This window comes from Osmerus mordax, chromosome 2 (genome assembly GCF_038355195.1).
Source record: "Osmerus mordax isolate fOsmMor3 chromosome 2, fOsmMor3.pri, whole genome shotgun sequence".
Lineage (NCBI taxonomy): Eukaryota > Metazoa > Chordata > Actinopteri > Osmeriformes > Osmeridae > Osmerus > Osmerus mordax.
This window is the reverse complement of record NC_090051.1, coordinates 4,261,579-4,278,097: the sequence shown is the minus strand read 5'-3', so window position 1 is coordinate 4,278,097 and position 16,519 is coordinate 4,261,579. Positions and strand designations below refer to the sequence as shown.

Genomic DNA, 16,519 nt, shown 5'->3' with positions numbered 1-16,519 from the left:
TGAGCTGCGCACCTGGAGACACACTGCCCAACCCAGTTCTGCTTCTGGTTCTGGTTCTGGTTCTGCTTCTGGAGTCTAAGAACCAGAGGAGGAGGCAGGAGGAGGTTCCACTCACCGTTGCCACAACAGAGAACTTTATTACCACCAGCTAGACTTCCTGTAAGATTATACACACGGTATAAAACGATACAAAAATATCACCAGTCAGTCGGTCTTCTCAACCAAAGAGGTAAACAGAGGGTGTAAATATGTAGAGTTGTCACACGACGGTATGTTACTGAACACAGTCAAAAATAGAGGATGTGGATGTGTCATGTTAAAAGACAAACACACGTAGAATCTTGACATTGGCTGTGTCTGAATTCTCCATACTAAGTATGCAAATAAAAGGGAGAGTATAGTACGTCAAAACGACTGTATTTTTCGGAAAATAAGACGCATTTTCTATATGCCGCACCCCACCAGCTTTGTGTTTGTAAATCTGAGTATAAACCACACTGGAATATATGCCGCACTTGATACGGGAACAATGATACCAAACAATGCACGAGTATAGGCGATCTTACAGCATGCCGTTGTGTAACACACTTTGAAAACGAAAGTAAGTAAGTGCGTAATGTATGTTTTCCATTGCCCGGGAATTAACTAATATTTAAAATAGCATTCACGAAAAAAGTGTTTCTACTGTTGTTTTGTTATAAATATGTGCTATAAGCCTCATCGAAATATAAGTCCCACCACCATAAGAAAAATGTAAAATCGGGGTATAACCCGCGGCTTTATTTCCGAAAAATACGGTATATGCTGAAGGGTCTGTTTGGCAGTCTAAAAAGGTGAAATGGCTAGGTTGTTTAAACCCAATAAAGGTGTTTGGTACTGTTAGTTGATTACTTCCTTTGGACCGTCGAAAACAGGATGTTTATTATTGCAAACCACACCACATCAACACCCACAACACCTTCTGAACAGCGTGATGACATATTCATTTAGCAGACGCTGTTCTCCAAAGCGACATATAGGGATTCGAACCCGCAATCTCTTGAAATCTGCAATCAAACTCTCTGAGCTGCACTTTAAAACATGCCGATTGCAGACAAGAATTCAGACACAACCACAGCCTTCCTGCTTTGGTCAGCGTTGCTGTGACAACAGGATGTAATCGATACTCTTCCAGCTGACTGTGTATAAAGGACATAGAAATACCCGAGTCATGGAGCGGTTAATACAGATGCTCCATCTTCTGATGCTGTAATGAAATCTACGTCCAAGCAGGAAGTCGGAAGAGTCCTGGCCAACTGGGAACGTCACGTGATCGAAGGGCGGCGTCACATGACCTCGGTGCATCCTCACTCAGTCTACCGTGTGGGGGGAGGGTCACATGACCTGGTTTCCCCCTCACGTCGATAGCAACACCTCCAAAGAACCTTCAGTCTCAGTGGACGAAAGGCGCGTGTTTGCACACAGGAGAGCCGGACGAGTGTGTGAGTGTGTGAGTGTGTGAGTGTGAGTGTGTGAGTGTGCGTGCTCCTCTTGTTAATCCCCAGCACGGGCTGGTTAGTGAGGAACCCCCTTCTTCTTCTCCTCCTCCTCCTCCTCCCCTCCTTCTTCCTCTTCTCCATCCTGCTCCTCCTCCTCGGAGAAAGGGGTGTGGTTCTCCAGCAGCCTGCCCCCTAGTGGACAGCAGAGTGGGTCAGGCGTGGCGTCGCCAAAGGTGCCAGACTCTGTGTCTACAGTCACAGCACACCGATCAATACGGAACAGCCATCTGACTCTGGGGAGTCAGATGGCTGAGTGGTTAGGGAATCGGGCTAGTAATCAGAAGGTTGCTAGTTCGATTCCCGGCTATGCCAACCAAAATGACGTTGTGTCCTTGGGCAAGGCACTTCACCCTACTTGCCTCGGGGAGAATGTCCCTGTACTTACTGTAAGTCGCTCTGGATAAGAGCGTCTGCTAAATGACTAAATGTAAATGTAACAATCGCAGCCTGTCACACAGCCTGCTCCTCTCACTCCAACGGACACACACACACACCTGGAGTGAAGGGAGGCAGGTGCTGGTAGGGTGTGTCTTTGCGTCTGGGTGTGGAACCTGAAGAGGATTCCGTGGCTGTTGACACGGGCCGGGTCAGGCCAAGGTCTCTCACTTCCTGGGTTCTGCTGTGTTCTGGGAGCTCTCTCTCTAGAACACACACACACAGATCGACATAAGCACAACCATTTTAATGTTGTCATGAGCGATGAGTGTTATTTCAATTGGACGTTGTGTAGTGCTAGCCGTTCAAATGCTCTCTTGCTGTTTGTTTGTTTCAGTATAATTGGTGAAATGTTTCCCCCCCCCCAAAAAAAATGGGTTTGGAAGCTTTCTTTCAGCAAACAAAGAGCTTGTTTAGCTTTTATTGGCTCATTAGTAATAGGGCCAACCAAACCCCTGGCTATGTAGACTGGACAGGCTCCCCTACTGGAAGACAGTCAACATTCCCGTCCAATCAGCCTGGGGTATCTGGCGACTGTGACCACTTCCACAGATAGTGCTATAATAACAAGCTGTGTCAGGAACGAGAACTGGACTGTGGCCTAGCCATGTCATTATTATGATATGCGTGCGTTTGTGTGTGCTTGTGTGAATGCGTGTGAGTGTGCATCTGTGCCAGTGTATGTGTGTGTTTGTGTGTGTTTCAGTACCTATCAAGGTGGGCGGAGTATACACGCTTCGTTTCCTCTGGGCGGGGCGGGCCTGTGCATGCTGGGTAACGTAGTCAGATCGAGCAGGGAGGGAAAACAGTAAAGGTATGAGACATGACAAGATCCACCAAATCGAGTAATCATGAAGAAGGAGAACAGGAAGTGAGGTGTTAGTGAAGGAGCTCTACCTGTCCTGATTGGCTGCTGGGCTGGAGGTCAGCTGGGGGGGGGGGGGGGGGGGTGATGGCAGGAGGACAAGTTCAACTGGTGACAACACAGTCAAGCATGTCCTCTCTCTTACAAACACACACACACACACACACACACAGACACACACACACAAGCAGACACACACACTCCCAGAGCTGAGCCTGGGAGGGAGGTTGTTGCTGCGTTCTCTACAGTGAGCTGTTCTGTTGTTTCTCTGAGGATCTCCAGGCCCAGACTCCCACTGAGGGCTTCACACTGCCTGAGCCCTGACCAGGAACACAGGGCTGCTTGTGCCGCTAGGAATGCATGTAGGGCATCGGAGTCCCACACACACAACAGGCCCACACACACACACACACTCTGCTGGATGGTGCACACACACATACCGAATACACACACGTCCTAAAGGCCACAAGACACTCATACCACACATTTACAGAAACAAATACGCCACCTACAGGTCACACACACACACACACACAAATGCAAAGCACACACACACAAACTACTCTTTGACATGTGGATACCTACCTAATTTAGTATTGCATGAAACAAGACTTTTCATAAGAGAACATTGCCTAACCCTCACTAGCAGATAAACTGTATCCAATCACTGTTAAACAGAATACTGATGACTATCACACGTTTATCTGTTGATGTGTGTCTGTGAGTGTGTCTGTGTGTGTGTCTGTGTGTGTGTGACTGGAACCAAACCGAATTCCGTGGGACGCCAGCTTTTGCAGTTATGAAGAGTGCGCACACACCGTCACACAAACACACATTCTCACACACACACAGTTTACAAAAGCAGTATTTTACCTGACGTGTCTCTGTAGACCACCAGGGTGGCGGGGGTAGGTCTCCTCCTACGGATCTAGAGAATGATGGGGGGGGGGGGGGGGGGGGGGGCAGAGACATGGGGGGGGTTTACATGTGGTAAACAGCTGTTTACGTCTGTAGTGTGTGGGGGGGGGGGGGACTAGAGGTAAGAGGGGGGAAGAAGAACCCTCACCACACTGTATCACGTTGAGACCTAACACCTCAGCATATTCTTCCTAGTGGTCAATTCTGCTGTCAATACAATCAATAACCTGGGGGTTGTGTGTGTGTGTGTGTGTGTCTGTCGGTCTTCAGTGTTGTCTGTCTACGTTAGTTTAAGCTTGGACTGGAACATGCTGTATATACTGTAGCTCCTTGTTGGGACAAACATCACGGTGACCTTGCTAGATGCCAGTCTCCTGCTAGCAAACGTTAGCTACGTACTGTTGCGTTCTACTATGGTAACTGGAACAGACTCAGAGAATCCCATCAAAGGGCCATATGGTGGACTAGGAACGGTGAGCACGATGACATCGAAGGACACAGCTCAGAAGGGTCCACTTTAACAGGAGACCGAGAATCAGGCTATAGAACAGGGTCATCATTTCGGGTACCATAATCCCTGTGAGTGTGTCGGTGGGTGTGTGGGTGGGTGTGTCGGTGTGCGTGTGTGTGTGTACTCACATGCTCAGCTGCTTTCGGGTCCAGAGGACTCTGCAACGCTGGAACTGCAAACTGGATCTTCTTGCCGTTGGACTCCATGACCGAAGAGACGGGAGGAGAAGAGAGAGGGGGAGAGAGAGCGCGAGCGAGACGGGAGGAGAAGAGAGAGAGCGCGAGCGAGACGGGAGGAAAAAGAGGAGAGGAGCACACAGGAGAGCGGTGGGATTCAGCCAGGACAGCAGACCGTCTCGTGTCTCATCTCTCTGCTCTGGGACAACTCTGCCACTGCACCCCAGCCTGCCCCCGCCGGAGAGAGACGGAGGGAGAGAGGGAGGGTATAGGTGGAGGGAGGGAGAAAGAGGTGGAGAGAATGACAGTCGGACAAAGAGGGAATAGGAGAGATAAAACTGCACTTTGTAACTCCTCCCCCCTGCTGGCCATTATCCCCCCCCCCCCCCCCAGCCCAGCAGCATGCTGTCCATCCCAGGCCCCTCCCTCTCTCTCTCCTCTCTCTCTCATCCCTCTCTCTCTCCTCCCTCTCTCATCCCTCTCTCTCTCCTCTCTCTCTCCCCAGTGTAACAGGAGCCTCCGGAGGGAGATGGTATCTGCTGCTGGTGGAGCTTTCATTATTAATAACCTGAGTTCAGGAGGCTGGTGGCCTCTTAACACACACGCGCGCACCACACACACACACACACACAACTGTAACCTCGGCTGGGCATAAAAGCCCTACTTTCCTCGCTTCAGCCTCCATTCATCCGCTTCACTGTAGCGCTCCTGTCCAATCCCTTCGCCCCGTAAACACTCTGCACCAACCTCCTACAGAACAATGCCGTTTCGCATTTATTTGAATAATTTGACGTTGTGTTGTGTGTGTTTCACATTGATTCCTGATTACACAAAGCTACAGAAGGCCGTCGCCAAAGAGAAAAGCCACACAGGAAACCTGGATGTATTGAAAATAAATTATATCTTTATTATCGTCTTGAAATAATCCCTTAAGCATCCCAGCAACAGTGGACACAGGTAAACAACAACAAGTCGAAGCTCTCTAGGATGAAAACCACTCCTCAGGTTCATTCAGAATCACACATACAGCAGGACGACATGTTCTAACACTTGACACGCTCTGCGACTGAATCTCCCACTGGTGTCGCACACGCACAGCATCCCGGAGAGAGACCGATCCCGGGTACAGGTCATCCTACAGTAAGTCTCTCCCACATCTCTCTCTCTCATCAATACATTATCCTAGGATAAAATACACGTTTAAACAACATATTTAGTGGTTTTAACAGTTAGGACTGGATTTTGAAGTGTGTAATGTTATGTTTTTTAGTCGTTTTGTTCACAGAAGTAGGGTTCTTAAAGACAGACAGATAAGGCCTAGAATGCATAAAGTACATGTAGAGAGTGGTTTGATCATCACAGTGTAAGCATTCACCGAAGTCAAGTCCACAATCAAATGTATTGCACAGATGCTTCCCCTAAGGGGGCGTGGTTACAACAGACTCCTCCCACCCATGCATCACCATCACCATGGCTACATACGGTACCCTCCCAATTACCTGTGTAGACATACAGTTAGACCAACATCACCTACTGTAACAAGCCCTAGACACCTCCTACACTTGCGCAATCACAGAGGAATGCACATACTCACACACACACAGACACTTTCTTTCTCTCTTAATTCAGAGCCACTTGCAGCTCTTTCTCCTCACATACACTCTAAAAGACTGAGACAGGAAGTGGAGAGGAGCCAATCGCCAGCTGCTTAGTGAGAAGGCCTGGCTGGTGCATGTTCAGGTCGTGTCATGGTGTTGATATCCACAGTCGGAGTGAAGGCGTCGGCATGTTTAAGGCGTGTTCGTGATCACGGTTCTAGACGACGTAGACAGTGGCCCTCGTATCGGACATCCTGACATCAAGTATTATTCAACAGGGTCTGCATGACCAGTGTTCAGACTCCTACAGTGTTCAGTATGGGGGGGCTCTTACAGTGTTCAGTATGGGGGGGGCTCCTACAGCGTTCAGTATGGGGGGGGGGCTCCTACAGTGTTCAGTATGGGGGGGGCTCTTACAGTGTTCAGTATGGGGGGGGGGCTCCTACAGTGTTCAGTATGGGGGGGGGGCTCCTACAGTGTTCAGTATGGGGGGGCTCTTACAGTGTTCAGTATGGGGGGGGCTCTTACAGTGTTCAGTATGGGGGGGCTCTTACAGTGTTCAGTATGGGGGGCTCCTACAGTGTTCAGTATGGGGGGCTCCTACAGTGTTCAGTATGGGGGGGGGCTCCTACAGTGTTCAGTATGGGGGGGCTCCTACAGTGTTCAATATGGGGGGGCTCCTACAGTGCTCAGTATGGGGGGGCTCCTACAGTGCTCAGTATGGGGGGGCTCCTACAGTGTTCAGTATGGGGGGGGCTCCAACAGCGTTCAGTATGGGGGGGGCTCTTACAGTGTTCAGTATGGGGGGGGCTTCTACAGTGTTCAGTATGGGGGGGCTCCTACAGTGTTCAGTATGGGGGGGCTCCTACAGTGTTCAGTATGGGGGGGGGCTCCTACAGTGTTCAGTATGGGGGGGCTCCTACAGTGTTCAGTATGGGGGGGCTCCTACAGTGCTCAGTATGGGGGGGGCTCCTACAGTGTTCAGTATGGGGGGGCTCCTACAGTGCTCAGTATGGGGGGGGGCTCCTACAGTGTTCAATATGGGGGGGGCTCCTACAGTGTTCAATATGGGGGGGCTCCTACAGTGTTCAGTATGGGGGGGCTCCTACAGTGCTCAGTATGGGGGGGGCTCCTACAGTGTTCAATATGGGGGGGCTCCTACAGTGTTCAGTATGGGGGGGGCTCCTACAGTGTTCAATATGGGGGGGCTCCTACAGTGTTCAGTATGGGGGGGCTCCTACAGTGTTCAGTATGGGGGGGGCTCCTACAGTGTTCAATATGGGGGGGCTCCTACAGTGTTCAGTATGGGGGGGCTCCTACAGTGTTCAGTATGGGGGGGGGGCTCCTACAGTGTTCAGTATGGGGGGGGGGGCTCCTACAGTGTTCAGTATGGGGGCGCTCCTACAGTGTTCAGTATGGGGGCGCTCCTACAGTGTTCAGTATGGGGGGGGGGCTCCTACAGTGTTCAGTATGGGGGGGCTCCTACAGTGTTCAGTATGGGGGGGGGCTCCTACAGTGTTCAGTATGGGGGGGCAACTGTGCTTCTTCACCTAAAAGGGAATGAGACAAGAAATCAAATGTTACCACCACAGCCTTAATCTACACACACCACCGCACCAACACACACATCTTTACACCATCTCATCGTCATAGGGATGTGTATAGCCCAATGGCAGAGCATTTGCCTGTAGAACTAAAGGTTCCAGGTTTCTCCAATGTACATCTCTTTGGATTAAAGCATCTGCCAAACAAATATCTTCAGCAAACACCACATTACCCGAAATAGACCAAAAATCACCTTTCACGGCTGTCGCCACAGTTACAAGGGGTACTCTCTGGTTGCCACTGGAGATCGTCGTGGCGACACAGCAGAGAGGAGCTCGTGGAGTATCTCTTGGCGTATCTCATCAGCAAGGCTGTGTCTGATCTGGAAAACACACACACCATGTTAGAATACAGCCCTAGAAACACACACACACACAACACACTACAACACAACCCTGTAAAACTACAAACATGTCTGCCGTCTACGGCCATAACCACCCAGCTCGACTGTTCATGCATTCTCTTACTCCTCCGTATCGTACCTCCTTAATTAGCTGCTGTAGTTGAGGGGTTTCTTGCCTTCCCTCTTCACTCTTCTTCTCTCCACTCGGTCTCTCCCCTCCTTCCCCCGGGCCCAGCTCCTCCTCCGTTGGGTGTGTGTGTGTGTCTCGGGCCGCCTGAGGGGCGTGGGCGCTGGGGCGCTGGGGCGTGGCGGGCGTGATGGTCACAGAAGCTCTGTACACCCCCGTCTTCTGCGGTTGGCCGGGCTCGGGAGTGAGGGCGGAGCCTCGGAGGGGGCTGGCCGACCTGGAGGAGCGGCCCGAGCTGGGCGTGGCCCCCCTGCTGGCCCCGCCCTCGTAGCCCAGCTCGGTCTGCAGGTACAGCTGCTCCCGCAGCAGGTCAGACATCTGGGGAGGCGAAACAAGCGGACCCTCGACCGGTCACACGACATACGAGATGCGCTGTGTTTACCGTTTGTGTGCGTCTGTTTACTGTGTGTATTTGGTTACTCTGTGTGTTTGTTTAATGTGTGCGTGTATGTGTTTGTTTGTACTCACTGGTTCCATGGCCCTCAGAGCTGAGTGGTTTGACAGGGTGTCCACACTGTGGCCTCTCTGGATGCTCTACAGGGATTTCAAGAGAAACAGTGACTTCCTATTCCCGGTATGTACTTGTGGCTCAGTGTGTATGCTCGTGCGTGTGAATGACATTTTGCACGCAGTGGCGGCCACTGACCAGCGGGTGGCGGTAGAGGCTGGAGAGCTGGCTGGAGCGCCTCTGCTCGTTCAGAGCGAGGAGGCGTTCCTCCAGCTGCAGCTCCAGTTCCTGCAGCTCCCGTCTGACTGCAGAGCGCAGACGCTCCAGCTGCTCCGCCTCCTGCCTGCAGCGTCACACAGACACACACACACAGACACACACACACAGACACACACACACAGACACACACACACACACACAGACACACACATAGACACAAACACACAGACACACACACAGACACACACATAGACACAGGAGGTTTACGTGTGTTCGTTTAGCAGACGTGCAAAATATCCATGTCGTGCAGCAGATAAATCAAGGACTGGTTGTAAAGTCCAGTCGAGGAAAGAAAGGAACAACTTTATTCTTCACACAGGTGGAAATGTTACACATTTACACTAGTATGTGTATGTGTTTGTGTGATGACGATGTGTGTGTGTGTGTACAGTATGTATGAGCATGTATTTGTACACGCTCATACAAATCATGAATTCATGAATCATGTATTCATAGTACTACGCGACAGTTGGTGTTTTTAGGGGTCAAAGTGAGGGTTGAGATGATACCTAAATGGAAATATACCCTCAACTTCCCACCAATAGAGTTTGACCGCGTGTCCTACCTCTCGTGCTGGTCCAGGTGGGGGTAGACCAGGGCCTGCTGTCTGATGAGGCCCAGCTCCAGGTCCATCATCTGGGTCCTGAACACATTCAGGGTCTTCCTCTTGCCCTGGAGCTCCAGCAGGGAGGCCTGGTGCAGGTCGAGGCCCGAGCTTCCCCTGGCCAGGCTGGGGGCGTGAGCTGGGAACACCTCGGAGGACGTGTCTGAGCGGAGCTCTGCCGAAGTCTGCCACCATCAGAGACACACAGGCTTAGATATCCTGTCCTCACACGCACACCCAGAGCCATGCGGACATACGCTCCTTCAGATTCACACCCACACACACCTACAGGCAGGTCTGGACTGGGACTGAAAAACGGCCCGGGACTTTAAGACGCACACCGGCCCACGACCGTGTATTATTATTATTATATTTTTTTGTTGCATTCTGCCACGGCAGTTTGACAGGCCGTTCGAGAAATCCCCCGACTCTCCCAATGGCCAGTCCGACCCTGCCTACAGACACACACACAGACCCAAACACAGAGGCAAAAACGTACACACACCTAGAGACACACAGACAGGGGCACAGCCACACACACACAGACACAAACATAGGGCCAAAGACACACACACACACGTACACCGACACTCACACCTACAGACACACAAACACGCTCAGTCGTGCAGTCGACTGACCTGCGCCAGGCTGTGGACTGTGCCTCTGATGTCATGGAGCACTCTCCTCAGCTGCATCTCGGTGGAGGAGGGGCCAGTGGGAGGAGCCTGCTGGGGGGAGGGGCCCGCAAACAAGGAAGAGGGGTAGGAGAAGGGCGAAGGGGCAAACTGCTGGCCTCTGTAGAGGCTGGAGTAGGGGCCAGCAGAGTGGGGGACGGGCAGGGAGTAGGACATGTCGAGGCTGTGGCCGTAGGGGTTAGTGGGGTAGCCGTAGTAGGGCGAGCCATAGGGGGAGCCAGGAGGAGGGGTGTGGTAGGGGGGGTAGTAAAAGCCTGGGGAGGGTTGGGGGCTGTAAGGGAAGCCATGGAGGTGGCTGGGAGGCGGGTGGTGGTGGCTGGGAGCTGGAGGGTAGGGGCTGGGAGCTGGAGGGTAGGGGCTGGGAGCTGGAGGGTAGGGGCTGGGAGCTGGAGGGTAGGGGCTGGACGCCTGTTGCTGGAGCAGGTTGGGGGCACTGCCATACGGGAGGCTGGGAGAGGGGTAGAGGCTGTGCGGGTGGGTGTACTGAGCTAGGCTGGGGCTCGGGTGGGGGAGATGGGCTGGGTGGCTGTACGGGCGGTGGGGGTTGGAGAGGTGGGGGTTGGAGAGGTGGGGGTCGAGGTGAGCGTGGGTGGGGTGGGGTCGAGGGGAGGGCTGAGACAGGTTGGGGACACTCCATGTGCTCCAGGAGTGGGCGTGGTCTCCAAGGGGTTTGACGAACCAATCGGGAGGTGGGCTGGAGCTGTGCAGGGATTGGGTCGAGCGGGTCAAGTGGCTGGGGATAGGCCGGGGGTAGGGAACCGCGGGGGATTGGTCAACGTCTGCAGGGGCGGGGTTTATAATCAGGGTGGAGCGACAACTAGACTGGTCATCGTCCTTCCTCTCCTCCTCCTCCTCATCCTCCTGGTGGTTATAGTGGTAGGAGTAGGCAGGGGGGGTGCAGCATGTGAGAGCACCCCTCCCGAACTGGATCTTGACTGAGGACACCACCTTGGAGGGGCTGAGCAGGGAGGTGGGGAGGGAGCTGGACCTCTGCATGGGAGCTCTGAGGAGGCCCCGGCCTCGGCCGCGACCCCGGCCACGCAGCAGGTCCCTGGGCTGCAGCTCAACCCGTCTCCCCTGTGCCTCGGCCTCCTCCCACACGGAGCAGGCCCGCTGCTGGGCCCGGATCAGCGCCATGTGGACGCTGGCCTCGGAGCCGAGCCTGCTGCTGTCTTTTACCTCCTCCTCCTCCACCTCCTCCTGCCCTGCCTCCTCAGGAACCGGATGTGGAGCAGAGGGAGGTCCAGGTGCTGGTTGGGCTTGGGTCTGGGCTTGGGCCTGGAGGTCAGGTGCGGGCGGGGGCTGCGGATGGAGGAGGTCAGGGGCTGGAGCTGGTTCCTCTTCAGGGCTGGACTGCTGCTCCTGGTCGGTTCCTCTGGCAGGACGTTTGGGGATCTGGTGGACGGTGTACTGGGGAATCTCTTCCTGGTCGACATGCTGTCCAGCCTCAGACTCCTCCCCTTCGCTGCCCTGCAGCCTAGCGAAGGCAGGGTGGTCCTGGGCCAGGGGCGTGGTCACTTCCCCAGCGTGTGACGTCACCGTGGTCTCGCTGTCACAGCTGTCGGTGCTCTCCTGCACCTGGAAACAACCAATCAGACGCTCAGGAAATCAGCGTTACCTTTGAATATATAACCATTAACCAAACACACTCTTTGATGCACAGCATCAGGCACAGCATCAACCAATTACACACTCCAGTATTGAGCACCTGGAAGCAAATTGTTCCTCTTGAATGGACCAACAAATAAACTTGTTATTAGGGTTATTTAGTGGTTTCATTTGCACAGTTTTTGACACACCAAAAAGTCACACACACACACGCACACACACACGCATGCACACACACCTTCAGGTAGCACGCAGAGTTGTCCGTGGAGGGGTCCTCGGCAAATCCACTACTGTCGGAGTGCTGGCTGGCTGTTCTCAGGAACTGGTCTGCAGGAGAGGAAGGAGAAGCGGAGGGAGACTGAGACGGATAGTAAGAGCACGAAACATCTTATTGAGAAAGCGCATCTCTAGAAACAGCAGTGAAAACAACTTGTTGATCAGTACCCTCCCCCTGCCTGTAGAGGGCAGGCTGGGACAAGTACTAGCTGTTCTTACACCGAGTTCAATAACTCCCACAGGAACACGTCTCTGGGGAAGATTATTAGACTAATGGACTCGCAGACATGCCCAGTTTAGCCAGGCGTCACTGAAAGTTCTACAAGGCTTGAGCTAATATAGCTTGTATAAGCTCTGGGTCAATTCTGGTCTGGTGTAATGTCATGTCATGGTCGTGCAACTGGCCACAGTCATGCTTTTGTTGCTAGATATCAAGTTAATGTCAGGCCATGCGTTTCTCTGACTGAATTACAGGAATAATATGAATCTTGTGTTGGTATTGTGACCCACATTATAAAACACTAGTTTGATTAGTACTCTCAAAACAAATATGTCAAGTTAGGTATTGATTGATATCAGTAATGTTGGTATTTCATGTGTATGCATATATGTTATATTTATTATTTTGCAGATGGTTTTCTGCAAAGGGAGTTACACATATTGCATGTTGTGTGTCTCATGTCGACTCAACGCTACCTGCCCTGGAGGTGCTGCGTGTTCCAGGAAGAGCCTCGTCCTCATTACTCTGAACCTGAGGAGAGGAGAGAGGTGAGGAGAGGAGAGAGGAGGGGAGGGAGAGGAGGGGAGAGGGGGAGAGGTGGGGGGGAGAGAGTAGGGGAGATGGGAGAGGGGAGAGGGGGTGTGAGGTGGGAGAGAAGAGGTGAGGACAGGAGGAGAGAAAGGAGGAGAGGAAAGGAGGAGAGGAGGAAGAAGGTGAGGAGAAGAGAAGAGGGGGGGAGAAGAGAGGAGGGGAGAAGAGAAGAGGGGGGGAGACGAGAGGAGGGGAAAAGAGAGATATGCTCAGTGAGAACAGTATGAATCAGGATTCAGCCTAGCATATAGTGACCCAGTTAATACAGCTCTTCCCATCCTCTTATCTTTCCTTCCTATCCATCTACCCTCTCCCCCCCCCCCCCCCACACACACACACACACACACACAACTCCCCACTGCCCCATCCTATCCTCAGATCTCTTATTTTAACTTCAAGGCTTTGACCTCAGCCTCTTAGCCTCCCTGGCCTCCTAGCCTCCACACCGCCCGGCCTCTGCAGCCTCCTCGTTCAAGCTTCAGTGACATGGGAACCGCGCCAGCGTGAGAACCAAGAACTCAAAGATGGCCGATCTAAAACAGAGAGCAGTACTTCTGCTCGGCTGAGCCCTGTCGAGACTTGACCTCTTGTAACCCCTCTTCCTCTATATAAAACAGACCTCAACCCCCTCTCCAAACACACACACACGCACACACAGATAAACACCCATTACTCAACATTCTTACCTCCCTCCATCTCAAAGGAGTCCTTAGTTTGAGTGCGGAGAGTGAGCGATGTGCGGGTTGGGCAGCAGACAGGGTGGTGCTCTCCTTGCAGCAGGCCTGGGTGGAGCAGTTTGTCCGTGGTTAAAGTTTTCACCTTGTCCTGTTGCCTCTCCTGGTCTGCCTCACTAGACTGCCTCAGATCTGCCTCCTCCGGTGCCCAAAGAACAGGCTGGTCCTCTCCCTCCAAATCTCCTCCACCTCCTCCACCCTCTCTCCCACCTCCCCCGGCTTCTCCCCGGGTCGGGGCAGGAGTGCGTGAGAGCGTGTGCGTGTCGCCCAGCTCCCTCCAGGCTCAGCGGGGGTTCCAAGCTGCTGCCGTTGCTTTCCTCCGTAACGGTAGCCAGGGAAGGAGGGTCCTTTTTCCGGAAGGTCTTCTGCTTGTGCTCCCCCCGCTGGTCGGCCTCCCGTACTGCAGCCGTCAGCCGGGCCGGGGCCGGGATCAGGGCAGGGGAGGGGTTCTGGGGGGCCTGGGGAGGGGGGCTGCAGGGCAGGGGGGCTGGGGTTGCTGGGGGTGCCGTCCGCGGTCTGGGAGGAAGACAGCACGTTGGGCTTACTGAGGCTTTTCTTCAGCAGCTTGGCCACGTTGAGGGCCGAGGTTGCTCATTCTTCAGGGGCGCGGGGGTTCTCGCCGTCGCGGCTGCCGATCTTCTGGACGGGCTGGCCCGACACCTGGGAGTACAGCGTGAAGAACTCATTGGCCACGGTGGTCAGAACCTCAAATCTGCCGGAACCGACCTGAGGAGAGGAGGAGAGGTCAAAATAAAAAACAGGACAAACGGCACACCTCGATACAGTGATTGTTATGTCTCCTGGGAGCTGTTTGGTATGTTAGCACAGCCTCTGTCTCCTGACACGGCCTCGCATTATCCCGGAACCAGACGGAAACCATGTTTCAGGATGATAAGTGATACAGCCGATGGGAGATGCCGTTTCAGGGAACCACAGCGTCAGTGTATATGCGTGATCCTCAGCTATCGTTCCTGTCCACATGACTAACTGGGAAAGGAACGTTACACACACTTACACATGCTTGGGGTCTCCATCTGTGTGTGTGTGTGTGTAAGTGTGTGTGTCCAGCCCAGTCTTCCTGTATAATGCTGACTAATTAACACAGAAGCGCACAGCAGAGAAGAGCCGAACAAAAACAGGAAGTAAGGCAATGAGTTGTCCCACCACCCCCCCCCCCCCCCCCCCCCCCCCTCCCCGACTTAAGCAACACTTACATAAGCTATATCAACATCACAGGCCGGGAGCGCAGGAGCATTCTAGAATCTCTGGATGGGTTCCGGAGAGTTCTAGAACACCCACGGAGCAGCACGGAGGCTCCGACAACAACCGAGTGTTCGAGACCCAACAAACCCAGACCACCCCAGAGCAGGCCAGACCAATCGAAACCAGGTCACAAAGATCTGGTTCATATACAATAGCTACACGATCACAGAGGAGCTGATTAGAGTTAGCCTTCAGAGGCAGAAGCGTAATGAGGTGCTAAACTCAAACACATTCACTTCAAAAAACGTCTATAGACGTGCGACAGAACTTTGAGAAACAGAACTGGCTCGGAGGAAGGCGGACTAGGCCAGTTAGACTGCCAAAAGAAACTATGAACCTGTGAACTACGAACAAATGTAGCCTGTTCTTCTTCTCAAAGTTGCTCGATGTTGTTTTTTGAAAGCATGCGTCGTCTCTCTGTCGAACACTTTCCGAGTTCTGTCGCTTCCTCTACACTGTGATCGTATGTGTGTGTGAGTGTGAGTGTGCGTGTGTGTGGGTGTTGTTTGTACGGCTGTTTTGTTTCTGCCCCATTGGCTAGTGTATTATGCAAATGTGGGACACCGCAAAGGCAAGTTGGACAGGCTAAATGCGCCCGTTGCCCATGCCCATGCCCCACACACACACACCACACACACAACACACAGGCCATGGCAATGTGACTGGAGAGCCAAGTACCCCCTTTTTGCCCGACTGAAACAAAGACCCCCCTTGTACTACCACTCCCCCTCATGCTCCCCCCCCTCCTCCCTCCCTCCTCCCCCCCTCACCTCGCACCACCGCCCAAACTCCCCGTACTCTGCCCTCGCACTCTCTCCCATCTCCTCTCCTTTGTCTCACCCTTTTCCTCACCCCTTCTCTTCGATTCCCCCCCCTCACCTATCACCTGTAACTGCCCCCCCCCATGCGTCGTCCTCTCCTAACCCCCCCCCCCCACTCCCACCCCATTGGCAGGAACAGCTAACCTGCCACAGACCCACAAATCACCCACAATGCAGCAGGAGCTGTGGGAACGGAACCGGGGTGACTGGCAGCACACTGGAGATTACCCGACGACGGCAAAAACAACAGTGCTTTCCCCACCCCACCCCCACCCCCCTCCCTTCACCTCAGCCCCCGACACTGAATCTGTTCTTATGTCCTGTCCTCCAGTCACCACTGGCGGAAGAATTAAGGTTGTAAACCTTTATTCTGTTATCATTCTGTATTATCCTGTGTAAAAGAAGCGGCATTCCTCGTCTACAGGGAGAGAAGCCCACAAATGAACTAGGTAAACATACAAGACCCTTATCTTGTCACCTGGTGGGGGCAAGGGTTGATGTTGTAAACGTCCACTCAGGGACGCACACGCACGCACTCACACACACACACACGCGCGCAACGCAAGATCTATGCAAGGGAGACAGCCAAGGACAGAAGAGCCATGTGACAGATGCATGTCTGTGTATGAACCCAAGAGCGGTGTTGTTTGAATGGTTGAACCAATGACTGTTGAGAGCGGTGTTGTTTGAATGGTTGAACCAATGACTGTTGAGAGCGGTGTTGTTTGAATGGTTAGCATGGAGACAAGCTAGCAGACAACTTTGTACGGCGATCGGACTCGTCTCCTTGCGAGCATGCTGCAA

The 16,519-nt window shown here is 53.1% G+C and overlaps 3 protein-coding genes across 3 annotated transcripts in view; 1 reads left to right on the top strand and 2 right to left on the bottom strand.

Annotated features, from left to right (window-relative positions):
* Positions 1–110: 110 nt before the first annotated feature.
* On the bottom strand, positions 111–4,531 carry ppp1r1c (protein phosphatase 1, regulatory (inhibitor) subunit 1C). Its single transcript, XM_067256579.1, has 6 exons — positions 4,396–4,531; positions 3,712–3,766; positions 2,871–2,902; positions 2,683–2,743; positions 2,033–2,179; positions 111–1,670 (listed from the first exon to the last, which is right to left on the bottom strand). The coding sequence occupies exons 1-6, from the start codon at positions 4,471–4,473 to the stop codon at positions 1,555–1,557; spliced, it is 489 nt and encodes a 162-aa protein (XP_067112680.1). The 5' UTR covers positions 4,474–4,531; the 3' UTR covers positions 111–1,554.
* A 3,011-nt stretch (positions 4,532–7,542) lies between these two features.
* Positions 7,543–14,486, bottom strand: itprid2 (ITPR interacting domain containing 2). Its single transcript, XM_067254051.1, is given in 13 exon segments — positions 7,543–7,591; positions 7,840–7,968; positions 8,129–8,494; positions 8,645–8,710; positions 8,823–8,967; positions 9,469–9,692; positions 10,146–11,780; positions 12,049–12,137; positions 12,783–12,839; positions 13,587–13,746; positions 13,748–14,026; positions 14,028–14,357; positions 14,475–14,486. Coding segments are annotated over 12 exon segments (3,471 nt in total). The 3' UTR covers positions 7,543–7,591; positions 7,840–7,860.
* A 1,400-nt stretch (positions 14,487–15,886) lies between these two features.
* Positions 15,887–16,519, top strand: part of cerkl (ceramide kinase-like) — a 6,342-nt gene continuing 5,709 nt past the window's right edge. The window contains exon 1 of the mRNA XM_067254039.1: positions 15,887–15,917. Coding sequence (XP_067110140.1) covers positions 15,887–15,917 — 31 coding nt within the window. The remainder of the gene's footprint in view (positions 15,918–16,519) is intronic.

Bases quoted from the DNA above. Each gene is read 5' to 3' on its own strand.
- ppp1r1c (XM_067256579.1), bottom strand. From the start codon at position 4,473: ATGGAGTCCAACGGCAAGAAGATCCAGTTTGCAGTTCCAGCGTTGCAG. The intron at 2,744-2,870 runs GTAGAGCTCCTT...TACGTTACCCAG, and splicing joins CCAGCAGCCAATCAGGACAG to CATGCACAGGCCCGCCCCGC. The intron at 2,180-2,682 runs GTACTGAAACAC...TGTGTGTTCTAG, and splicing joins TACTCCGCCCACCTTGATAG to AGAGAGAGCTCCCAGAACAC.